The following is a 26,214-nucleotide window of genomic DNA, read 5'->3' on the forward strand; positions in this document are numbered from 1 at the left end:
TCAGATGTTATTCTTAATGTCATTTGTTTACTGGCTGACTGGAAACACTGAAGGTTTTTGTCCAGCTAAATATTTGATACAAGGAATTGACTGAGTCCACTGAAAACAAGTATCCATAATAAAAATGATGCCACTGAAGCTGAAAGTGGTTAATGTAGAGATATAATTAGTTATGTACTGAAAAGAGTCTACTTTTGCTCAGAAACAGGCTTCTTGGTGCTTGAAGTAGGAAGCTCTGTACTGTGACTTCATTAAGAGCAGACTTCTGAGATGCCATGCTTTTAGTGGAGCATGTTGAGTTAAGGGGACTTGAAAAGAAACATGGTGGCTGTGTGCTGCTCTGGTGCAGTACGAGTCCTGCTTCTCTATGCCAGCCTGCCCTAAATTTGCATAAACACTATGTAACGGAAGATTAACATTCTTTCAGTGGGGGTACTATCATGATGCCGGTGCCTCCTAGCATGGAGCACTGGCCACTCAGCGTGGATTTTGCCATGCAACAGGTTCCCTAGTAGTAAGACTATGATTTCCATACTATACAACATCCCACCCTTTGCAGGGATTAGGGTTTTAGCTCTAGGAATATAGATATCCACAGTGCTATGGTAGCAGGCGGTCTGTAAATGTCACTACAGCCTAAATGCTGGATACAGTTTCTGATGTCTCCTCTATGAATCTACTTCAAACACTTACTTACACAATACAAGACTGAGATCTGCCTCTTCTGAATGGAGTCACTATTATTTCAGTTTTACAAATGATTAAATGGAAATTCAGACTCTGGAAAGATTATGGGAATAGCACCTGGAGTCTTTGCAACCACTAAGAGTAACAGCTTTGTTTTAAAAAATAGGATTCATACTTAAAGGAGCCCTGTCTTAGTGGTCTCCAGGGAGAAACCATGCCCCTGAGAAGGAAACATCCTGTAATCACCCACAGCTGCTTTTATATGTTTTTAGTTTTGGTGATCAGTGCCAATTGCTTCGTCCAAAAGAAAACCATGACTGAAAGTGAAATTTGGATAGAGACTGACTTCGTGCTGAAGGAAATCGCTAGCAGCTATAGGAGAAATGGTGTACAGACTTCGCAGAACATCTGAATAATTCAACATGCTAAGCCCTGTTCAGTGGTAAGAGATGTCTGGACTCAGTTTCAAAGGGCTCCTTCAGAAACACGGACATTCGTCTAGTCCTGCACCCAGAAACCAGGAAAACCCTGCGAACTGGGTAACAAGCTACGGGCCACCCCTTACAAGGCACAAGTGTACACGTGGGCACTTGAAGAAATACAATTTCATGGATAATAGAAATGCTGCAACAAAACACCGGCCTGTGAAACCTAAATAATTAACAATAATAATACTGAGCGTAACAAAAATTGAAAGGAAGGCTCCTTCCTCCTGCCCATACCATCTTTCCCACTGCTGGCCAGTTCTGCTTCTAGAGCTGCCTTGCTGGGCAACTAACCTCTGCTGCTCACTGCTCGCTATTGCACAGTTCATCCTACAACTCTTGTCCTAACTGCTGCAGGATAATCTCTTACCCTAAAGGGACACACAGGATCTGGAGTGCTGATGCCTACCCCAGTGAAGGTGTCTACACAGCTGTTCTGGGCTGAGGAGCTCTCCCACTTCTCTAGGCTGCTCCTCTTTGTGGTCTCAGAGCTGACTGTTTAACTGGGGGTGGCTCTTTGGTTCATTCCACAGGTCCATGCTTTAGCTAGCAGCTACTTTCTCTTGCCAACCAACATAACTGCTCAGTGTCTGGAAGGTTACTTTCCCCAGCAGGATCCCCACATAACAAAGCCCTTGTTAATTCTCTGGTACAAAACTGCCCAACCAGCCCAGCTGCTGTGATTTTGTCAGAAGAGCCTCCTTCCAGCCATTAGAGATGGCTGTGCAGTTAAGGTGAACCCTTCTCAGCCACCCTTCAAATACACACAGCAGGTAGAGGCCAGACGCTGTACATGTTTCTTGCCTGTACATCTTCAAATGTGAACACAGTCACTATATCCCCAGTTTTAAAATGCAGCAGTTGGTGTTTCTCTTTTTAAGAAGGTCTTGCAACTCTTGAATAACATGCAAATGAGGTCTAGTCCTCCAGGTAGACACCGTCACTTTTTTCTCTAGCGGGCACCAAATGCCCTTCTGGCAGGTTTAAGATGAGCGCTCCTTGCCAGGGCTTCACTAGCAAGGGGAGGGTGGCTGACTGGCAAAGTGAACAGGGCCCTGGGGCAAGGGGCTGCAGGCAGGGAAGAGGAGCAGTGACCCAGGGGCCAGGGGTGCTGGTGGGGAGGGAAGGGGAACACAGCTTCCCATGGCCCTGAACACCCTGATCCTGCCTGGAGCCTCCTCAGATCACCTCCAGTGTCCAGCCTTGCCTTGACCGCTTTCTCCCGAGGATGCACACCCTCAGAATTGAGCCTCATCCCTCGTTAATGCTTCTGATCCCAGCTCTGGGGCAATCTCTGAATGCACTGTTAAATAGACAAATGTTAAAGGGACTCTGTGATTTACACACAAAAGAGGATGTTTAGAAGGAGGTGTTTGTAGGCATTTCACTCCCCAGGTCTGGTAACAAGCTTTTCTCTGTCTTGTGGAACACTTAAGAACAGGTAAAAGTAATTCGGTTGTTCAGGTTTGAGCTACATGTTCCCATTGGAGGTGGGAGAATGGCATCTGCAGTGGTGATGGTGGAGGATGGCATAGTCTATTAAACATAATTTTGTTGTGCTCTAAGACAGGAAATGCTCTCACCAAATAATTCAACAGAGTAACTTCCTGGTCTCCTCTCAACTTCTTCAGTCCACTCCCAAAAAACCTTCTTCCCAGTTCCAGCATCTATACTCAGGGAACCTGTGTCCTTACCTTGTCTTTACAATCCCAACCTTAGCATAAATTCTTCTCAGTCACACATGCGGACTGTAAGAACTCCCAGGGAAGAAGTATTCTTGGTTTTCAAAGCTAGAAGACAAAATTATTTCAGCTGAAAAATAAGTGAATCCCCATATACAAACCCAGGAATTCTTATTTTCAATTATAGCTGGTTTATTCCATTTTCCCATTATATAGTAAGTGAACACAAACATTTCACCAACATTGCCACCAAAGCTGGATGCCCAGGCACTGGAATGGAGCAAAAGAAAAGCTGGGCTTGAAAACTCAACCATTCTGAATAAAGGATCTTTCCAGAAACCAATGTCTAGTCATCCTTGTATCTCTTCTGGCATTAAGTATCCTAGTAACATCCAGCAAGACAAATAATGTTATCTTTATTCCACTTCCATTTATATCTATCTCCTCCTCCTTTGCAGTGCAATTGCTCCGTGTGGTTTCAACTAATATTTAGCTGTGGCCTATGAGGGGCTTGAGCTCTGCTCTCTGCTCCCCCTCCTTTGGCATTGTTTGCTCCAGTCTCCAACTTCTTCCTCTTTCACATAATCCATGGACTTAATTTGGAAAACAGACTTGCATCACTTCAGCCTCCCTTGTGGCTGAGCCTGCAGGGGCCTGGCAGAGTGAGTGTGCTGCTGAGAAAGCACTTGTTGGTGCAGCTGGGGTTCCTGTGTTATTTGTCCTTGCACAGCACCCCCATGCATGCACCTCTGTCCTCTTTCTCTCTAGTAAAGAGTTCTCCACTCTGCAGCCTTCAGAGAGCAGGTGCAGAGAACAGTTTTTCTGCCTTCAGAATTGGTTACTCAGAGGAGTTGTGGGCAAACAAGAGATCCAGCAACATATTTTTTTGCTCTTCTTCGGACCGAATGAGCCGGTAGCCTAGCAACTCCATCGCATCCTTGCACACATTTTGCACTTTTTCTATTTTCTGGAAGGGAAGGGTCTCCCTCCAGGCCTGTGATACTCTCAGCGCATCTCTGGACCCAATATCAAAGGCCTGTGCTCCTTGCCCCTTCCCATGAGTGATGTTGTGCACCCACTTCTGAAGTGCTGGTGTGAAATGGAGTTCTGCAAACCTGTACATCTCAGCAGCCCTTGCTAGCGGGTCTCTGACAATGTCTTCATAGCGAACCAGCAGGTAGCGATCTTTCAGGAAGCTGGGAATGGCATGCCTGCCTGCCTTGTAAATCTCGACATGGCTTTTGCAGATTGCTTGCATTGTGTTGTAGGGCCCCATCTCTCCCCTTGTCCTCTGGGACCCCACAACAATGTTACTGTCAAGTTTCAAGTCTGCCACTGTGTTCTCTCGGGACTTGAACACAGCCCGAGGATCACGGACCAAGTGAATGATTTTGAGGTTCAGGGACGGATCAGTGAGAAGTGGGTAGAGGACCTTCAGGTCAAAGAACCGAACCTCCTTGATAACAACATGGCTGTAAGTTTTACAGGCTTCCTCCACCTTGCTGAACGGGTACTTGCCACAGATGGTTCGGCAGTTGCCTGCAGTGATTATGTCACTGCGACTGAACGAGTCACAGGCAGGGGGGGAGCACAAGGCTCGGCTTGTTTCCCACTGAAATAAATCAGACTTTTTCTTCTGGCTAGACATGTAAGCATCAAACACAGACATGTCGCACAGAAAGACCGACCTGACCAGGTCCCGCACTGCCATGTGCAAGACCTTGGCACTGTTCTGGTACATCGTAACCCACACGTGCCACGCGGGCTCCATCAGGTAGAAGACGCGGGGATGCTGGCTGAAGATTTGTCCAGTAAAGGAAGATCCCGACCGCCAGGAGGAAAGAATGAGGATGTGGACTGGAGAAGGTTTTTCCTCCATGGGGGCATTGTTGCTGCAGGGTAGGAAGTACAAGTGGATCAGGAGGAAGGCCAAAACTGCCAGAATCAGGAGAACCTGCACCCTTCTAGAATTCATCATGGTTGCAAGGGACCTGCAGAGACAGAGGAAGTTCAGCATTACAGGATCATGAGGAAAGCAGGATGTGGTGCATCAGGCTCCTGCCAATCCCTCTGCAGGCTCAGGGTTCTGGAAAGCTGCCACACACTGCTGACACTGTGACAACCAGTGCACAAGGTATCTTTGGAATGGACATAACACTGCAGGGCTGAACATTTTCTGTAACAAAAACACTGTTTGTTGGTAACCCATTCTAATGCAGTCCTAGAAGATCACTGGAAAGCTTGTCTGCGCTTTTATCAAAGTTTAAGAGTTAGTTCAGTTTATCAAAATGTCAGTATACACAAATGGCGTGGTGAGGCGCTGGCCCAGGCTGCCCGGAGCAGCTGTGGGTGCCCCATCCCTGGCGGTGTCCCAGGCCAGGCTGGATGGGGCTGGGGGCAGCCTGGGCCGTGGCAGGTGCCCCTGCCCCTGGCGGGGGGTTGGGGCTAGATGGTCTTTAAGGTCCCTTCCAGCCCAAACCATTCTGTGATTCTACGAAACATGTACTTAGTTTACACAATCCTTACGGTCATGACCTCAGCAATTTTTATGGAGGAAAGATGGAACAAGCAGTTTTTGTGGAGAATTCAACAGTTCCGCACAGTTACTTTTAGACTCCTGCTCTGATGACCTTTTACAACTATTTTTATGCCAGAATGCTTTAAAAATACAGTGGAGGCTTCAACTTCTTTTGCTTATATTATTTTTGGGATTTCAGGATACATTTATTGTCATCACAGGCAAAAACTCACATACCAAGGGAAGTCATTTGGCACTGTAATAAATCCAAGCACAACAAGATCTTCTCCACAATCAGAGCGTCATAGGCAATTTTGCTAGAAAGGTCCACAAGGGTTTATCTCATCCATCTTTGTGTAGGCAGGCTTACCTACAACTAACCCTTTCTTAGCCTAACTCCTTTATAAAGACCCCTGCTACCCCTCCCTCCAGCCCCACTCATCCTGTAGGTCTTTATGAGAAGTACAATAGAACATGTTAGTCCAACTCAAAGAGCCACCCAAATCTGTTTCTTTCACGGAACATCTATCCTGCCTGTTCAGGATGATTTAATTGTTGGAAAATGTCCATTTTGCTGCTGGGGACAATTCAGAGCCTGAGCACTGGCTGGCACAGGCATGCGCAGGGAGTATACCATCAGGGATGGGATCTGGGGCAGGAAAGATTCACCTCATTTTTAAGAGTATATTAAACCATGCTCTGCCAACTGCTCCTCTCTTGTGTGCTCTCCTCCCCCCTGCTAGCCGTGCCTGACTGTGCTGTGAATACAGGCGGGTGCCCGCAGCCCTGGCTGCCCGCCGATGGGTGCCACTGACGTCCACATAGGGTGCTGTGCTCCCCTGCCACCATGTGCCGGGCCGGCAGTTCGGCTGTGCTGCAAAGGTGACAGGCTTCTCTGGCCAGTGAAACCACTTTACACCTCCCAAGGTGAACTAAAATTAAAAAACCTTGCTGGTTTTCAGTCATGGTCAGTCCTTCCAGGTGCTTCTGCAGCCAGGCAGGATAGAGAGAGCAGGGCCTTGAGGGCTGCAGGGCCAGCTGGAAGCCCTCTTGGACAGAGCAGCACTGGAGCCCAGCTCCTCACGGCTTTGTACGCTGCCTTTGTGCAGCCCATGACTGCACCAATTCAGACAGCCATGCCCATGCAGAGCAGCTGCCTCCCTACTGAAGCAGCTGCAGCACAGAGCATGCCCCAGCTGGCCACAGTGCAGACCCTGCTTCCCCACTGTGTGCATACCACGTTATCTTCTGGGTCGATGGTCAAAGTTTCCCTAACCTCCTCCTCATGCCCTGCCTGAATTTCCCTCTGCAGCACAGCTTACAGACTAATTTGCATGGAGGTGCCTCCTTCCATGATTTCAGTTCCTGTAGCACTGCTGTCAGGATTTCCAAGCACAGTCACTACTGCTAACTGGTTAGGTCATCTTTTCCCTCGGCATATATGCATATATTGGCCTGTTCATCTAATCTACTTGCTGAGCGTTCATTTTGAGTTTAGGGTTTATCAGGCAGCAATTATAATTTCCCAGTGTAGGAAGAGCTGCAGACAAAGACTTATAAAAATAACTCATGTATCAGCTTCCTCCTTGTAAATGAATACAGCAGTGTTTACCAGAAGTGCTGGCCCCTGAATGAACTTTGATGATATCACTTCCATCTGGCACTATTAATATAATTATTCAAACACTCCTGACAGAGTTCCTGGACTACAGCCAGAAGCTCTTAATTGAGAAAAAACTCTGTGAGCAGACATTAACACTAGCATTAAGATACCCAGGCAGATTTAAAAACACAGAAATCATTATTTCTCTGGAAACCCATGTGTGAATAGTCTCAGTCAAAGAGAATGGATTCAGACTTTTTGGGAAGCAAGGGTGTGCTTTTATATAGAGTCACACCAGGGTGGGAGAGCTGGATGTTTCAGATATTTCACAGCATATGCAGACCATGCCTGTGACTGCTCTTGGTAGCATGTCCTCATGTGAGGCCACAGCCTCAACAGCTTCCTCAGTCTTGCACAAGAGGTTGTGATGATCATTGAGGGGAGAATGACTGAAATAAGTTGCATGTGCCTGGTGAAGTGGAATAGAGGAGCAGCAAAGAGCAGTAGAGGTTCTATCAGACATTTCCTAATATGAAAGAAATACTAATTACATAACCTTAGTTTTCACCACTATCTCTTGATTATGGCAGTTGGGTTGTTTCTAAACTAAAGTCTTCAGCTTAGTCATGTTTTCCCTATGGCAAACATCTAGAGTCACAAGTGATTCTGTTCATTTCATACTGCAGAAATGAAATATGAAGCCCTCACAGAACTGCAGAGTAAAGATCGGCCCAGAATAATAGAGGCAATCTCAGCTGCAGAACAAAAAAGGCATGTTGTCACCCAGCAGAGAGATGAGCCAGGGTTTGGCTGAGAGCAGAAAGAACAAGAAGAATCTCAAGGCACTAAGGGTGAAAAACAAAAACTACTGAAAGGTACGACAACCCAGTCTCAACACATTAGGGTTTCCCACAGCACAGGTATGAGGACACAAAGAATTCATATCTGCCTGCCCGAGCAACCAGAGTCTCTAAAAAGCCAAACAGACTTTTAAGCTTTTCCAGAAGCACACAGGGGTCTTGGAAAAGCTTGAGCCTGGCAAAGAAAGAGCATTACAGAAAGCAGCAAGCAGTCCCAGGGAGACATAGCCACCAGACACACTCTGAGCATGGGCAGCATGTCCCCAGAGCACAGGTTTGTGGAGCCTGTGCATGCAGGGGCTGCATAACAGTATAGCCCAAAATACCTTGTGTTATGCAAACTGTGGCTGAGTGCTCTGCAAGTCCAGGGAAGCTCTCCAGACCTGTACAGATCCCTCACTGCTGTACTGGTAGTAGCGTAGCAAAGAGGGTCTAGTGTCGAGGAAGCCCCAGACACTGGTCTTTGAGATGGCACTAATGATTGCTCATAGTTTTATGAAATCCTTCCTCAATTTGGCCTAATCAGCCTCTCAGAATTAAAAGTAGCATCTGCCCATTCAGAGGGGAACAGATGGCATGACTGTCACTGGTGGGGAACACTGGGAAAGGGCACTGAGAAGAAAGCTTGGAGAAGCAGGAACTACCCTCTAAGACAGGCCAACAGCTTCTGTCTGTAGGAGGAATCATGTAGCAATTTACTGGCATTCATATGTTTACAGTGTTTCACAAAAACTATCTCCCAGTTCAGGCTGCTGAGCATGAGCAGTGAATACACTTCTGAGCACCACATCATCCACACATCAAGAAATGGTTGAAAATCTCACCTTAACAAGTCCTCTTGAAGCGCTACAAGACCTGGTTCAAGCAAAGTTGTCCTAACACACCCACACTGCTGTGGCACACGCTCCTCCAGGCAGCCACCCGAATAGCTGCACGTTCACATACTAGCAGTCTACCTTCATGCCAGGCTCTCATACACACCTGTACGCTCTTACCTACACCTGTGCCTGCTCCCTCCTATCCCCTTCATTTCTGTATGTCACAGCTCTAAGACTGACTATAGTGCCCGCCTACTCTGACCAGCCTTAAAGTAAAAAACTCCACCCTGCACGAAGCACAAAGCATGGGAAAGGTGGCTTCTTGTGGGGCATGAACGATCCAATGCTGCTAGTGAAGGAGAAGGGCCAGGAAATTCACGATGGAGACTGAGAGGTGCTCTTATATTGAGTCCCACCACAAGCCCCAGAGAAACTGTTCTCCATGAAAGAAGGAACAGGCATGTCTGTGGAATGTCAGGGCAAAGGACAAACAGGAACCTTTCTCACAAGGAGGACCAGCTTACCCACCGGGTGTGCAGAGACAGGGCACATTGTTCTGGCTGCTCACCGTGCTGGCAGATTCACATAAAGTCTTTTTGACTCTCTTTTTTTGTCTGTGCCTTGCTCGAATTAAACATTTTGGGGCTGGGAAAGAAAATTGTGTGAAAGGAGCAGCCGTGAGAGAAGCAGCTGGACTTGGCCTGTTAATGATTCACAAGGGCGCTGGAGCTGCAGTGAGGCTGCGCCAGGCAAGGTAGCAAAGCAGTGCTGGGCTCAAGAGAAACGTGGTATTCTGCAACCATGCAGAGACAATCGCTTTGGGCCATTCCAGGTCTCATTGCTTCTGTCACACGGTGTCTGGAGAGGTGTAGATCTCCTCTTGATGGTGCCCCCTGTTGCCAAGGATCCCACTGAGCTGCTCGGAAGGCAAGTGGAGTATAGGAGACAGCAGAAGCAAAAATAATCTGGGCAAGGCTGGCGCTTCCAGCAGGAGGGACAATCTGAACGGCGCAGGTCATGCTCCTTTTCACTTACTGCATTGCAAACACAGATGGTCAAGCCCTGGTAACCCTGGGCTGGGAAACAAGGCGAGAAGCTGGCAGTGGTCCAGGCATGGCCCTACAGAAAGAATCACGCAATGTTCTGCACAACTGAGATTTCAGCTACATGTTGCTATGCCTTGCACTGACACAATTTGTCAGAAGGATTTACCTGTATGTCATTAAGTGTTACAAAGCTGATTTGTAAAGGTCACACCACTTCAGTGGGTCTTCTTGGAGCCTTATTCCTCCCTGACCAACACTTGCATGGACAGAGGTGTATCAAATTATGTTTGCCCAAGACATGCTGGTCCTTTGGCACCCATATTCAGGCTGCATGACAGCACTGAATGCGGCCGTACAGGCCTCTGGTGACAGGGCTGAGCAGATTTTTACAGTTGCACAGATCCCAAGTTCTAACTGCTCGGCTGGGCTTTCCAGAAGGCAGCTTCTGTGGCACAAGAGGAGGAAGATGTACCCTCCTTTGAAGATGAGGCTTGGGAGTGCCGACTGCTCCGGCACACCACGTTTCCTGAGACCTGCACATTGTGGAAAGTGAAGGAGGAGTCCTCTGGCTCCTGAACAAAGGTCATCATTCTCCCTGTATGTCTTGATTCAAACTTTATAAACCAAAGCAGAAACACATGTGTCCCAAGCACAAACACAGACTGGGCAGAGAATGGACTGAGAGCAGCCCTCAGAAGGAGAACTTGAGGGTGTTGGTTGACAAGAAGCTCTACATGACCTGGCAATGTGCGCTTGCAGCCGGAAAGCCAACCATATCCTGGGCTGCATCCAGAGCAGCTTGGCCAGCAGATTGAGAGAGGGGATTCTCCTCCTCTGCTCTGGTGAGGACACCCCCTGCAGTGCTGCATCCAGCTCTGGGGCCCCCAGCATAAGAAGGACATGGAGCTGTTGGAGCAAGCCCAGAGAAGGCCACGAAGATGATCTGAGGGCTGGAGGATCTCTCCCATGAAGACAGGCTGAGAGAGTTGGGGCTGTTTAGCCTTGGCAAGAGAAGGCTCTGGAGAGACCTTAGAGCAGCTCTCAGTACCTAAAGGGGCCAGCAAGAAAGCTGGAGAGGGGCTCGGTGCAAAGGCAGTAGCAGTGACAGGACAAGGGGGAATGGTTTTAAACTGAAAGAGGGGAGATTTAGATTGGACATCAGGAAGAAATTCTTCACTATGGGGCTGCCGAGACACTGGCACAAGTTGCCCGGAGCAGCTGTGGGTGCCCCATCCCTGGCGGTGTCCCAGGCCAGGCTGGACGGGGCTGGGGGCAGCCTGGGCCATGGCAGGTGTCCCTGCGCCTGGCAGGGGGTTGGGGCTAGAGGTCCCTTCCAGCCCAAACCATTCTGTGACTATGATTCATGTAGCAGTCAGCCCCATATCACCTGGCCTTGTACACCTTGCTTCCACTTCACACAACAGCTGATCACATTTCTTCTTTCTACCCTCCTTCCATGATTAAAGGTGTTTTCTGGGGACGTAGCAACCAGTGAGCCCTGTGAACTGCCCATGCTGGCAGACATTCCATTTTTTATACCTGAAAAAGCAAGGAGTGTGCATTGTGCTCCCCAGCACACATACACAGAGTACACCCAACCCAGTGCAACAGCAACAGGAGTAGGCTGAGGAGTAATGTCAAAGGTATGGAGTAGAGGCAACACCTCAGTGCTGACACTGAAGAGGACTCCCTCCCTAAGGGCACGTGTTTGATAGTCTGATGCGAGAAACAGGCTCAGCTGAAAGGTTTGACCAACCCCACGCCCTGTCTTCTGCCATCAGCAAGACCAGATGCCTAGGTGTTAAAATTTGAGTTACAGCAGTCAGGAAATAATGCAGCACAAACAAAATAGCAAGCAGCAAAAAGCTTTACCGTTGGTCAAATTCTACTGTCCATGCTGTTTCTGCATCCTCCAGAGGCCAGACCACACTCCTCCTTGTCTCTGCTTCATCCACCTTTTTCTCCTACACCCCTCAGAGCTATTTAACCACTTTGCTGTAGGATCACAGCGGCACATCATCAAAGCAAGGCTACAGCTACATATCATCAATGTCAATCAACCCACTGTCTTCATTCCCCTACAGCTAGGGAAAAGAACAAGAGGAATGTTTCCTCCCTAGATGATGTCCTGGCCTGCGGCGGGCTCTGGAGTACGTGATTCACCTCTCTGAATGTAGGTATCCAAAACAAGCTAGTAAGTGATGTCCCAGAAGTTACTGTTTCTGTTGGCTGTGACAAGAGTAGGGGGTGATGTTTGTGAGCAGGCATCTGCACTGAAACTGTCTAAAATCAGTTGAGACCAAGCTTGTCTTTGCATATCACAACACCTAGATTTTTTTCTATTCACTTGCCCAATTGAGTTTTGAACTCACAGATACTTTTAGCATCAACAGGATTCCCTGGCAATGAGAATATGTTTGGCTGCATGTTGTGAGAACTACTTCCTCTGTTCTGAACCTGGCATATAAAAATTGTATTTGGTAATACCACCTTTTTTTTTGTCAAGAGCGACAATGAGTAATTTCTCCCTATTCACAGTCTTTAAGCTATACTGGATTTTAGCACCTGCTCTTAGAACACCTTAGAGCATCTGCTCTGTAGAACACAGCTTACACTAGGTTGATATCTAAAGCAGCTCATGGGAATCCTGCTGTGTAAATCTGTCTCTGTCCACTAACTGCAAGAGGAGAAATATTAACCCTGGAGCCATCTGTCACATGCAAGATAGATCACAACCCTGTGCAACACACAAGGGGACTTCGACTGATGAAGGCCTTCATACATTCTGCATCCTTCTCGCCTCTTCACTACATCAACTCAGCTGTCTCATGAGCCCTGCCCTTGGGAGCACCCTCCTTCAGCAATGTTTATTCACTGACAGGTTTCCAGTCAGAGATGAGAGGGGCATTGTCTTCTAAAATCTGAAGGAAATTTTGCTATCTTGCAGCATCCTGTCTGGCTCAGGTCACAACTTTGACCTTAGAAAAACATTTAGAGTCCCAAACACAAGGACTGATACACTGCCACTTCTTGCCTTCCTTCCAGAGAGGCAGATTTAGGAGACAATTCTCTCTCCTGTGTTTGTTAATATTTATTTAGAGGGATCAGTTACTTCCCGGTGTCGCAATACACCTGAAAGAGGTGTGTGATGGGGTTGCTCACGTTTCCTGCGCCCCAAAGGCCAGGGAGCTGCCCTAAGAGTCAATGCAGTGACTGTGCACTGGTGACTGCTTGCCACAGAAAGGGACCTGCCTTTCAAAGCAGAGGGAGTTTAGGCATTTTCTAGCTGGCACCATTAAAGCTGTAAGGGAAAGATGGAAGTTTATGGCTCTGCAAGACGGAGTGTGTGGCTACTCACACACTACAATGTGTGGCTACTCACACAAGGGCCATGCATGACCTCCCATACTGATCACTGGATTTTGAGTACGGCTGCATTTTTGTGTTTTGAAATGCACTGGGAAAACCCTGCTCCTTGCATAAAAGAAACTTGACAGTGATCTTCAAAAAAAAAAAAAAAGAAAGAAGTCCGTATGTCAATTACCCATCACTTTCATAGGGATGAAGGCAACAGAGCAGAACTCTGGCTTTCAGAAAGAGCTTGTTTGGCAGAGATGCTGTATACAGTCGTTTTGGTTGCTTCAGACATCATCATTCATAGAAGATGGAAAGGAAATGCAGCAGTTAGGCAAGCATCAGAATGCATAGGAGCAAAGGTGCAATGTCTATGCTAAGTTCCAGTCAGAGCAAGTTCTTCCTGAGCTAGAGCAGCTCTTGAGCTCTTGCCCCACGTGGCTTCCAGAACAAGGGAAGATGAGACAAGTGACTGATACGATGTCCTATATGAGACATCTCTCAAAGGGCAGGCTGGTGTGCTCCTGCAGTCATGTTGCTATGGCCTTTCCCTTGTGTTTGTGGTGAGTTTTAAAGTTGTATTTTGACTTAAAAGCAGTTTGAGATGAATAGATTTGTCCGAATTGGCGCAGGAGGACCCAAAGTTGCAGTAGGCAAGAATAAGGATGGTGGATGACTTCCCACCCCAGTCCCTTCCGCTTTGCAGTTGCAGTATCTCTGTAACTAGTTCTTTTACAAAAGAGCTAAGTTACCCTTACAAGCAAGGAACTTTTCTATTGTCATTCAGCAAACTCTCTATGAAATACATGGGAGCAGAGAGATCGGTAAAACCAACGGCACATAAAGGTAATAGCTAGAAACTACAGATTTGCAAAGCACATTATAGATAAACTGGGCAACTGGATTTCCACATGAAAACCTTTACGTGTATGGAAACAAAACCTGAGGTTTTGCTTAGAAGTAGCTTAAAAATATTCTTCAGATGAAGAAACTATTTTTTTTCCACTTTCACTGTGGGAAGGGAGGCAAAAAAAAAAAAAGGCAACAGTGAAGCCTAGAATATCAAAGCAAATTAAAGTTTTGTTTCCTGAGCATGCCTGCACAAAATGAAGAGATGACCTCTTCATGCCCTGCTGTCTTTCTCTTACAACCTCCCCTCTAATGGAGTACCCAGCCTTTGTCCCGGGCAGAGGGAAGGGAGGCAGTGAGGTGTCTGCAGAACCTGGCAGTGTATGACCTAGAGCTAGCTCATTTTTCCCATCACTGGGGAGGCAGGGTTGGCCTGCAGACTCTGATTCCGCAGGAGGTGAACAGAGTTGTAGGCAACGGTGTAAGGTACTCTGTAAATCACCCCTCTGTCAGCCTCAGAAAGAAGCTCCCTGAGCAGCTCCCCAGAACAGATGGTCCAATGGATGTTACCATGTCCTGACTGCACAGGCACTCCTGTTTCCACAGAATAAACAGACACCAGGCCACCAGTTCCTTATTACTTTATGGAGCTGAGCTATTCAGCAATCAGTAACCCTGACCCTGCTGGCACATCAAACACCCTGCACAGTACAAGCATTTCATGGGTGCCACCTGCTTCTTCACCAGCTGGCTGCCCAAGCCTTGTCTTGGGCACCAGCCACCGGCTTGGCTGGCTCCTACGCCGGGGGCAGCACCAGCCCGCAACAGTAGGGCCAGCACCTGCTGCTCTGCCAGGGGGCTGCAGGGAAAGGGGCTGGGAGGGCCAGCAGGCGGGTGCAGCCAGGGCTGTTCTGTGGGGAGGGTCCAGGCTGCCACAGTGAGCCTCTGGCATCAGCAGGGCAGGAGCTTCAGGGTACAACCTGTGCCAGGCTTGCAGGGCCCCTCCTGCCCTCAGTGCCTGGTGGGTGCCTTTGAGGGCCTGAGGTGCTCTCCCCGTGCCCCCCAGACAGCCAGCAGCGTGGCAGAGGCAGGCCTAGAGCACTGCAGCACCACAGGCTCGGCAAGGGTGATCTGCACAGCCACCAAGCCAGATGTGGCATAACAGAAGCACAGTGCGGAGACTGGCATGTCAGAATGTTTATTAATAAAAAAAAAAGTCACAATAACTTACTCCCCTTTGTTACTCAAAGGGCTTGGTATAAAGAGCTCTGGCCTCCTCAGGTAACAAGGTAAGTGAGAGGTGGGTACTTTTCTTTCGTCCTCTGAGACAGCGGTGATCTCTGGTCCCCGAGGGGGTGTGCAGCCAGCACAGGAGCTACCAGCCGTGTGGGCCTGGGCAATGGCACAGGAGCAGCCATGTGCTCCTGCCTGCCACTGGTTTGCAGGCGGCACAGACCAACACAGGGTGCAAATGCAGAGTATGTGGACACCACGGGCACTGGATGCCAGAGAGTGTGCAAGGTGCAGTGGAGGAGGACAGAGAATTGGCTGCTTCTTCCCATAGTGCTGAGGGGTTTGTGGAGCACAAAAAGAATCAGCAGGACAGCAGCTGCTTGCAGGCAGGAGGGATGTGGGGCTGGCTGGAAGCAGCCCTGCCTGCCCAGCTGCTGCCTCACACAAGGTCTAGCCTGGCAGAGGCAGGAGGCCAGCTGTAGCTACTTGTCACACTCCAGATCCTGGGCCCCCTCAGCACCCTGGTAGTGCATCTCACAGAACTCCTGAATGCGACTGCAGGCCTCCAACATCATCTCCTCAGGCACAGTGATCACCACACGGAAGAAGTTTGGGTACTCAAAGCACTGAAATGAGAAAGGACAAAGCTGGCAGATTACCTGGGATAGCGCTGGAGTTTCAGAGACCTGCCCTGGGGCCATGTGCTGTGTCAAGCAAGTGAAAACGGTCAGTGTAGGATAGCAGGGCTGGGCTCTTGCTCCCTTAGACTTTTGCTGTTCCAAGCAAATCTCCCATCTCCATCTGTGTAGTCGTGGTGTTGGGAGGGTGACAGGCCAAAGGACTCTGTGTGGCCTATGCAGGACCCAGGGAATGGGCTGGAAGGAGCTAGGGAAGGGGAGGGCACAGATATCCTCAGCCTGTAGTCCCCCCCTGCGCCTACAGAGGTGGGGGCTGGAAACAGGATGAGGAAAGGAACTTAGGCGAGAGCAGTCCTGGGCCTCTGGGGGAGCAGCTTCAGCAAGGAGGTGTGGGGGTACATAGGCTTCGGAGATACAGCTCTGCCAACTTGAGAAATACAGAGCAAGCCTGGAGCTGGGAAGATCCTGGCAGCCTGTCTGAGGGCTGTTGGTGAGCCAGAGACTGCCATTTCCCAGCCCTACACACAGCACTTGGATCTCACAGCCAGCACAAACACACCATTACAGACAATGGGCGCTGCACACACAACTCCCAACCTGTCCCCAGAGCTCAGGGCTGTGAACCGCTGTTGCTTCTTGCCCCTTGCTTTGGCCCCACAGTTCCCTGGGGGTCTCAAGTGTTAGCCTCACCGTGGCTGGCAAGCAGAATACAGACTGCTCCGAGATGAGTCGCTCTGTGAACTCCACATCATTTTCAAACTCAGGGAAATGCTCCATCTCAATCTCAACCTGCAGCAGAGGGATGTAACGTGGCAACCAAGGGCACCAAAACTACCTGCAGTGTCTCTGCTTACCCACGTGGCCCAACAACTCCCCTGTCAAATGCAGCTGTCTGCCCTCCATTTTTGCTCATGATTTGAGCTGATTGGAATGTAAGACACAAACAGAAACATATAAATGAAAACTGGGGCTTCTTTAAGAAGTATTCATTAACTACATAAAGCTAGAATTTCAGTTAAGGACACCTTTAGTAAACAAACTGGTAACACTGGCACAGGTCGCCGAGAGAGATTATGGATGCCCCATACCAGGAAGCATTCAAGGCCAGGCTGGATAGGGCTTGGAGCAAACTGGTCTAGTGGCAGGTATCCCTGCCTGTGCCAGGGGCGTTGGAACGAGATGATCTTTAAGGTCCCTTCCAACCCAAATTATTCTGTGACTCTGTGCAGGAGCAAGTGGGTGAAATGTACCAGCCTCTACTATGTGAGAAGTGAACAACATACTCTGTCCTTTCAAAGTGACAAAGGGATGCATCACCCACACAGGGCAGTGTGAAAATGCATGGTAACAGACACCTGGTGCCAAGCACCAATCTGAAACCATTGACAAGCACTGGCAACAAGACTTTGTGTGAATGTTCATGATCTGGAAACGCTTACCATAAGGTACATGGCTCCAGCGGGACGGACAGGCCGGAGGCCAGGGATAGCTGATAAGGCAGCGTAACAAAGGTCAGCATTGGACTGAAAAGCAGAAAAGAGAAATTTCAAAACAGGAGGAATTCCAAGAAGTAGCTCAGCAAATGGAACCCAAGCTCTGGACTGGGACTATAAACAGGTTTGGCCACTGCAAATAAAGGGACAGGAAATGCAAATAGTAGGGGTGATCATGGCCTTGAGTACAGCAGGTGCAACTGAACTAAGCTTGGCAAGTCAGAGCCAAACATCCTGTCCTCTGGGTCACCAGCTCCAGCTGCAGGGCTGAGCTGTCTGAAACTTATCACAGCCAGTATTTCTGCTGCAGTTATGAAGTTTCCTGCTGGAACTGGATTTGTTGGGCTCTTCTAGTCACAGACAGAACCACACCTCGAGGCAGGTTGGAGAGGGATGATGAGCTAGAGAGATACGGCTCTCTCCAAACAATCCGTGAACAAACTGTGCTGACCTATTACAGTCTGTTTACCTTGAGGATGCTGAGGGTGTTGTGGTAGAACTCAGGAGGTGTTTGGTGCAAGATACGTTCCAGTGCTCCTTGGACAATTGTACAGGGTCCTAGGATCCTTTGACTCAGTCTTAGAAGGCCATCCCTGATCTGAAAAAAACGTGGTGATATTTGCAGCTCAGACTGTGCTTCCCTGATGGAAAGGGATGCTCCAAGGCCTACTCTCTACAGCTATTCACACCCCTCTCTTCAGTGAGCATAGAGCGTACTAAAGAATATTTGCTTGACTACATGCCAGGTATTTGCAGACTATTTACAGTGTCATTCTCTGTTCTTCTGTTGCAGACTGTAATGCCAACAGAGATGACCTTTGGAGCTTCCCAATCTGACTCAAACCAGGCTGGAATACAGCTAATACAAATAAAGCCAGAGCTGTTCCAAATATCACTTTGCATTTCCCTTAGGTTTGGGGCCACAATCCACACTTTTAAAGCCAGGCAGGGACAAGCAACCATAGCTCTTCTACTCACTCAGTTGGTCCTCTCTTCTCCCTCTTCCTCTGCAGAAAGCTCTCTAGGTGGAAAGGTCACTGCAGCAGATGGTTGTTCTTTTAACACAGCTGGACAGATAGCCAGATAAAGCACCGGCAGCACTGCAAGGTGCTTCATTCTTACTTTTAAGAGGAAAATGTGTAAGAGCATATAGAGACCACACACGGACTTCAGGTGCTGGATAAGCCACACAATACCTTCAGTGCACACTGGAGCTATTTGAGAAGGAATTAGAAGCACACAAAAAGAGCAAGGCATATATGAAGAAGCAGCAGAGACAAGGAGCGTGTTACAGCGTAGACATGGGTAGAAGGTCATGTACGGGAGCAGATGGAGTAAGGAAAGGACATAAAAAGCCTAGAGGTGCAGAAAAACCTGTAAGGAATTGGGTGACACCCATGTGAGAGCAAAAGAGTAGTACATGCCTGTATCAGTTAAAGCTCTGGTGATCCACACACTGAAGACACTGCAGGTCTGTTGCTGTGGCAGCAACATTCAGTAATTCTCACCTCATTACCAAAGATATCTCTCCTGTCATGAATTAGGATCCAACCCATCCGCCAGCCAGGGACTAGCCACCGCTTTGCCAAGCCACCACAGGACAAGATTGGCACATTGGTGCTGAGAGTTGCAATGGGTTCATACTTGCAGTCAGCAAACACCTGTGACAGGAACCTGTGTTAGGGCTGTCCCTGCCTCTTGGTGTAAGAGCTGTGGGGGCGTGCATGAGGTTACAACAAAAAGGGAGGCAGGGAAGTGATGGGAAATTGGTGGTGAAAGCTCCCAGCTTCAAGATATGAACAAGGTAAGTGCACTCACATGAAAGTGAGCCGTATGGGGAGAAGAAAGGAGCTGGACATGAGAGGTACCCCGAGGGATGGCACACCAGAGGATTGGGAGCTCCGGACATGGACCCAGGCACAGTACAGGAGAGCGCAGTTATCACTCACCTCTGGGGACCTGGCTGCCATGGCCAAAGGGCAAGCGCGTCACAAAGGACAGGCAGCATGGGGGTGCAAAGGACTGCAAGTGACACTCACCATGTCTCCATAGATCTCGTCAGCAAGGATGGGCACGCACTGTCTTGATGCCACTGTGGGAGAGAGGGCGTTCAGCCTGGCCACCCTGCACTCTCCACAGGAGCAGACTTGACTTTTATTGCAGGGCCTGACAGGGCTTTGAGGGATGATCTGTCCTGAGGCAAAGGGTCCCCATCTTCCTCCTACAGATTATGCATTTGGAGAGCCCAAGCACTGGAGATCCCTGCCCTGGCTGAGCCCAGTTCTGCTCTCACCTGTGGGAACAGGCAGCACAGCCCTCCCACTGACAGGCCAGGTCTCGGAAGCATATGGCTCCCTGTGAACACTCTCCCTGTGCAGAGCTAGAGTGGAGAAATGAGCAGTCCAAGCCACACAGAGCTTTCGAGGAAGAGTAAGACACACGCACTGCATGTTCTTGCCCAACTAAGGCAAAACCTGCACACTGAGCAAGCCCTGCTTCCTGAGCTGGAGTCAGTCATGAGGAGAGAAGCAAAGCCCTAGGCCATGGTGCTGCAGCAATCCAGGCATGGGCAGTGTGCACAGGCACTAGGCTGCAACCCTGCCCCAGACACACGCAGGCAGGCTCACCTGCCAGGATCTTCTGGAGGTGGCTCTTGCTGAACACAGAGCCACAGGGGTTCGACGGGTTGTTCACGATGAGGCAAGCTGTCTTCTCATCTACCAGAGACTCCAAGTGTTTCAAATCAATTTCCCAGGCCTTCTCTGGCTAGTGAAGTAAAGAGAAGGGGAAGTAACGGCTGAGGAACTGAACTTGCCACACGGGGTGAGGTGTGACAGTGTGCCCAGGGCTGCTCATCTCAGCTTCAACCACTTCCTAGACAGAGCCAGGGTATCTCTGGAAAGCAGAATGTCAGGGCTGCCTCCTCCAGGCCTGCCACCACTTACCAAGAGGTTGTAGAGTTTGACCTCAATCCCCATAGACAATGCCAGGGTCTTGTAGAGGGAGAAGCCAGGCCGTGGCACCAGGATGTTCTGGCCTGGGTTGGCCAGCACCGCCAAGGCAAGCTCTATGGCCTGGCTGCAGCCGCTCGTCAGGATGACATCCTGCAAAGAGCACATAAGAGTAAGTTGAAAAGCATGGCCACTCCAAAGTGCCCCAGACATGTAGGAGTAACAAAGTGCTCAGGCTCTGCCAGGTGACAGCTTCTCAGCCAAAAAGCCAAGCCCAGAGCCTGACAGAAAGCAGGAATCCCCCCACAGGCAGAGAGCTCAGCCTCCTCCCAGGGCAGCTGGAGAAGGGCCGGGGGCAGGGGATGGCAGCAGCGGCAGGCCGCTGCAGGGCACAGCTAGGGGCTAGCCTTCAGCCCTGCAGCTGCACGGGGGAGGGCGAGAGCCAGGGCAGGGCCCCATGCCCACAGCCTGGGCAGCAGCGTCTCCATGGGGCACACGCACCTGGGCCTCCAGCGGTGCCTCGGGGCAGCTGTAGTACGCGGCCACTGCCTGCCGGCAGGACTGGTAGCCTGGGGAGAGAGGAGCCAGACAGCGGAGGTTGTTGCAGACCCTTTCCTTTTCCTTGCCAGCACAAGGCTTACAGCTGCCGCCCAGCTGGGGGGTGCCCGTGTGTTAGCGACACGGTCCCTAGATGGCAGAGACTGTTCTGCCTCGGGCCCAGCACGGTGCAGCCCCGGGGCAGGGCCAGGAGCAGGGACAGGCCCTGGGTAGGGAGGCGGGCGCCGGCACCAGCATGTCCCGGACACAGGCCTGGCAGGAGCAGGGTGCCGGGCAGCCCAGGAGCCGCTCTGACACCGCCGAGTCCGTGCTCCGTGCATGCTTCATGCTCTCTGCACCAACGGCGAGCCAGGCTCACCTGTCTGCGAGTGCGGGGAGCCCGAGGGGAGTCCTGGTCAAGGCGGATCAGAATGGAACTGGGCTGCAGCCCACAGCTGGGAGACACGGTCCTGAGCCCTTCTGGGTGCCCAAAGCCCTGCCTGCTCAAATGGTGGTGGGAGCAAACGGCTTCTGTGGGAGGCTCTGGGCCTCAAACAGATCACACAGGTAAGGGCTTTCAGGTGTTTCTGGGGATAACCATGCTTGTGTGTTCATGGGACTGTAGGCAAGGGCAGCTGCAGGGTGCTACTGGGAAGAAGTCTGTGGGCTCCATATACCTGCTGCAGGGCAGGGGCTAGTACCTGCTTTCATCTTACTCTCACAGGAAAAGCTTTGTCAACTTACCAACAGATGGAGCATAACCGTTGTAATGTCCCAAGTCCAAAACTTCCTTCACAGCCTGTGTGACCTCATCATTTGTGGGAAGGTTTCCAAAGACCGTTGGGTCTCCTTTTCAAAGATTGAAAAACAGTAAAGTTCTCACTGATCTGTGACGGGCACAGAGCTGTGTGGCTGGCTGGCCTATCCCCAGGTGTTTGCACAAGCTTTGTGCTTCAGAGCCCGTCAAACTGCCAGCCACACAGTTGACCCCACTGCCTGGAGGCTTCAGCACTATGCTCACCTAAGGACAAGGAAATCATAGCTTTCCTTGGGTTGGGCTCCACCTTCATGCTGTCTACAATGGCTCGGACAGGATTGAAAGTCTTCTTTGACATTTCAGAAGCTCTGACAGCCCATCTTGGCTTCCTGCCCTTCACCTTCCCTGATGATACGCTGTTCCCATTGGTCTTGAGATGAACATCCAGCATGGGGGCATGATCTCCATGGCCACTCACTTGGATCAGGTACGAGTCCATCTTGAGAGCTGTCAGTGGGAAGTGGATTTCTCGGGCTTAGTTAACACATGCCAAACAAGGGATCTGACCATTTGAGGACACAGCCCATGACTCTCCAAAAGTAAAACTTCTGAAACCTTTGGACCTTACCTACTGCCTATGGACAACTCAGTCAGCAGCAGCAAGTAGGGCTGTATTCGCAGCCAGGATGGAGTGAAACTCCACATGTGAGTGAGAGCACAGTGCAGTGGGAAAGATAAAGGCACCTGTCTGTGCTAGCTGCACCATTGCCTAGTATGGACTTGCTGTGCTGAGGAGGAGCAGGTCCCCCTAAAGCCAGCAGCCAGGATTTAGCAGCATGTTGTAGTCACTGCTTGACTGCAGATTCAATGTTCCATCAACAGAAGGGCCAGGTTACCTCCCTCTTTCCCCCAGCTATCAACTTGCACACATCAAGCTGCAACCACAAGGATCAGCCCACGGCGTGTGTTCACATCCAGAATGTCCCTTCAGTCTGCAGATGGAAATGCAGCACTATTTAAATCAAATCTCAGATGCCAAAAAGGTAGTTCCGGTCTAATGTTACTAAGATGCACTGGGCAGTGGCAAGGTATAGGTTACAGACACTTGCCTCTGTCAGCAGAGCAACAGGGAGCAACAGCCCAGAGGCCCTAAATCAAAAGGCATTGCTCAGAAAGGGGAACAAGCCTGGTACCACCAAGAGGGAAACAAGGAGGTGGCATTGCCCCAAGAAGAGGGCCTGTAGTCCTGCCCAAGGCTCAGTAACAAGCAAGGCACAGCAGAGGAACAGCAGCCTTCTGTGCTTCAAAGTGCATGCACCCCAGAATGTACACCCAGAGCACAAGCCAGACCCAGCCAGCAAAAATCTCCCTTACAAACTGCTGCTGACTGAGGACTTTCACCTGCAGAAGGTTAGGGACAGGACACAGGGCAAGCAGAGACCTTGTGAGCCACCAAGCCCACTCCTGCTGATACTGGCACACTACCCTGAAATCCTGCCACAAGGATTACACAAGGATGTAATCCTGCTTATGCTCTTTGTACTGCCCTGGTTCTCTGCTCCATTGAAAGGCAATTCAGTGGCCCTTTCCCGATGGCAGTTACTTAGCCCCACACTTGCAGATACTCACAATGCAGCTATTCCTTCCTTGCTGCAAAAAGTGAGGTGGAGGGTTGTAGCATTACCTGGTTCAGGCAACTTCTCACTGCTTTAATGAAGTCTGCACCTTGAGATGTCCCATGCTGCTGCAGTTACTCCACCAGCAGTGCCTCATTAGCCTTTTTATAGTAACTGAGGCAGATCTAATAGGGTCACAAAGCAAGACTTAAGTTTCTCTGCTGATGATACCTTCTGGGTCTCCTTTCTACCAAAAGAAAGGCAGCTGAAGAAATGTGCAGCAGTGCTGCATAAAAACTGAACAGGGAAATGAGCCATATATCTCAGTTCAACAGCAGGGCTGAGTCCCAAATGCACAGCACAGAGCCCATCCCAGCAGAGCCTTTGCACCACCCTACAACTTGGTTCTCAAGCAAAGGGGAGCTGCAGACACGAGCACAACATATGCCTTCAATGTAGGCAGCCAGGGAAGATCTCCCCACTTCTCCCCCTGATAAGAAGCAAGGAACCAAAGCATAGCACTTTACCTTCTACAGCACAGAGAGGGAGCCACCAACAAGCTTGGGGGTCCAGTCCCTACTTTTCATCCAGGACAAATCCCCTTGAGAAGAAATTCCTGCAAATTCTTGCCCATGAAATAAGCCTCAAAACTGGGCGTTGGGACTGAATCGTTTAGCCATTGGCTCACAGAGAGGGCTGCCCTCCCCACCCAAAAAAACGCCCTCTCCTCTCCATTGCAACTGTGTTCCCTCCAAACACCTGGAACATGCCCGCACATTAACTCTTTCTGGGGGCAGGCTACAGGGGGACACAGCCGGGCTTCCTGGGCTGCTGTCCTTTGGCACCTGCTCACTTAGCCCTGAAAGGCTGCGGGGGCCAATCTGCACAGGGTCCGGGTATTCCAGCCCTAGCACCTTGTAATGCATCAAGAGTGAACTGACGGACCCCAAAGCCTGTGGAAAGCATCAGTCTCTCCTGAACTCAAAAAGCTCTGGGCTCCCAACGCACCAGCTGTGAAAGGACAGTTTGTGGCATTGCTACAATTAGGAGACATCTACCTCCACAGCCTGAAGGGAGGCAGGCACTTCCCTGGCTGGTGTCTTGGAGGCACCAGGACCTGAAGGGTTAAAGAAAGCTCAAGTTGCCAAGGGTTTGTTCGTTTTGTTCTCCCCTCCCCCCCCCCTTTTTTTTTTTGGATTGCTGCAGGGCCCAAGCAAACTCATGGTTTTAGCAGCTAACAGAAATGATGCCATTCTTCCCTCTCTGATGGTACTGCAAAGCACAGGTGACACCATTCCCAGAAGACCTCTTTTCGTTAAGCAATGTGAAATCTGTGCTTTCCTGTCCCTTGACTCTTGCAGGCCTGGGAGAAATAAGAGAGGCACCCACACCCTCCCTAGGTTCTAAGGGCTGCTCCAAGTTTTCCCTTACTGCCTTGACAGCAAATGGCCAGAGACCAAAGAGTTGCTCAGGGACAAGAGGGAGCCTGCTAATCTTGCACAGACCTGCTGATGCCTTTATCGAGAGGCCAGCGGTCACAGTGATTTTTGCCCGTTTACACCTGCTCCTGCATGGGAGGAGGAAGGACCACCTGCGCTCAACTCATGCTCACTACACTGCCAGCAATGAGGCTGCACCCCCCCAGGTGCAAGCAACGGCCCCTTCACTCCGCACTGGGGCTGGGGTGATGCTGCTCAGAGGACATGACCTGCCATTGACCACAGTGATGCAATGGCACTGCTGGGGCCACAGTGGGGGCTAGGGACATGGGACTGGCAGCAGGCTGGGGGAGGTGGTGGGGTGCAGCCAGCAGGTCTGGCCAGGGACCCCAGCCCCAGACTGTCTGGCAGGCCTCCCACAGCAGCCACACCCCGCGAGCTCTGGATAAGGAATGGCACTTTTCAGTAACACTTCACAGAGAAACGTTTTGTATTGAAGCTGCTTGGGCTCTCTTCCGCTGAGAGCTGCACAAGTCCAGACTATTTTCTCTCTTCCTCTTACTGAAGCCTGACATGAGCGACCTTCAGAAGTCCATGCAGGCCCTCTCCATGCACCTATGGGTTATGTTTTTGCTTCCCCCAGCTGGCCCCATCTGTTGCCATGTTGCAGCCCTGCCAAGGTTAAACGTGGCATTGGGAGGCCTCAAGGACAACGCTGAATGTTCCGCCTAGCAACAACCCTGAAGCTGACGCAAAGCCTCTACCCGTAATACTGCATGGTGCAGTGGGGTTCAGGGGAGGGCACCGTGGGAGCCTGCTGCCAGGAGGGAAAAAATGTTGCTCTGGAGACATAGGTAGACACAGTTACATAAGGCTGAGAACCTGGCCAGAAGTGGGGGGAGGACAGTGGTGTACAATGGGATCATTGGGTTTCTTCTGCTGTTACTGTGCCTTTCTCCTCTCTCCGCAAAACTGCAGTCCTTCTCTGGATGCTCTTACACAGGGTCTGCAGCCCCCCTCCCCCACCCCCCCCACCCCCCCCCCCCCCCCGCCTTGTGGTGCACAGACGCTCCCAGGGCTGAAGCGTGAGTTCAGCACTTCGTATTCTACAAATATGGCCAAGCCACCCCTTTTGTGGTGCAGTGAAAGAGCTGGCCATACTCCGCCAGCTGCATTTCTGCCAGCGAGGCAGCTGGCTGTCTTGACTGCCAGGACCTCTGCACCCCACGAGCCCTGACTGTCCTCCCTGCTGCAGCTTGCTCCTCTGTCTCAGTAGCTCTCCCCCACAGGTACCTTGTTGCATACCTCATCTCCTTGTTTCTCAAGTAGCTTGAGCAATCTATTTCTGTCTCTTCCCAGTGGAAGGAGAAAGTAGTGATGGCTTCAATGTTTTTTTGGTACTGCCCTGCTCTGGTACCAGGACTGCCCAGAGTCCTGTTTCTGTGAAGAGAGGCCAAGCCAGCAGGAGCAAGCAGCTCCCTTTTCCAGGCTCAGCCACAGTTACAAAGCAGGACTGACAAACAGCTGCTGGAGTGGAGCACAGGCTCAAGCATCACTGCACTGACAAACCCGCGTCTCTGTCAGGCTGCAGGTAGGACATGCACCAGCAGAGTTCTGCCCATGTGCTCTGCATCCTGTTCAGGGTGCA

General features: G+C 50.3%; 2 protein-coding genes across 3 annotated transcripts; both read right to left on the reverse strand.

Moving 5' to 3' along the window:
* Positions 1-612: 612 nt before the first annotated feature.
* On the reverse strand, positions 613-8,983 carry CHST4 (carbohydrate sulfotransferase 4). Its single transcript, XM_037408945.1, has 2 exons — positions 8,660-8,983; positions 613-4,845 (listed from the first exon to the last, which is right to left on the reverse strand). The coding sequence occupies exon 2, from the start codon at positions 4,830-4,832 to the stop codon at positions 3,693-3,695; it is 1,140 nt and encodes a 379-aa protein (XP_037264842.1). The 5' UTR covers positions 4,833-4,845; positions 8,660-8,983; the 3' UTR covers positions 613-3,692.
* A 6,096-nt stretch (positions 8,984-15,079) lies between these two features.
* TAT (tyrosine aminotransferase) lies at positions 15,080-23,765 on the reverse strand. 2 transcript variants are annotated; one of them, XM_037408613.1, is made up of 13 exons: positions 23,655-23,751; positions 23,196-23,312; positions 21,776-22,018; positions 21,499-21,603; positions 20,719-20,786; positions 20,212-20,370; positions 19,894-20,032; positions 19,306-19,358; positions 18,775-18,927; positions 17,736-17,864; positions 17,213-17,296; positions 16,464-16,562; positions 15,080-15,761 (listed from the first exon to the last, which is right to left on the reverse strand). In XM_037408613.1, exons 3-13 carry the CDS (start codon positions 22,008-22,010, stop codon positions 15,618-15,620), a joined length of 1,368 nt encoding a protein of 455 aa, XP_037264510.1. In that variant the 5' UTR covers positions 22,011-22,018; positions 23,196-23,312; positions 23,655-23,751; the 3' UTR covers positions 15,080-15,617. The 2 variants fall into 2 exon arrangements, with proteins under 2 accessions (XP_037264510.1, XP_037264509.1); XM_037408612.1 differs by lacking the exon at positions 23,196-23,312 and having other exon boundaries at positions 23,655-23,765.
* Positions 23,766-26,214: the final 2,449 nt, after the last annotated feature.

Source organism: Falco rusticolus, chromosome 15 (assembly GCF_015220075.1).
Source record: "Falco rusticolus isolate bFalRus1 chromosome 15, bFalRus1.pri, whole genome shotgun sequence".
Lineage (NCBI taxonomy): Eukaryota > Metazoa > Chordata > Aves > Falconiformes > Falconidae > Falco > Falco rusticolus.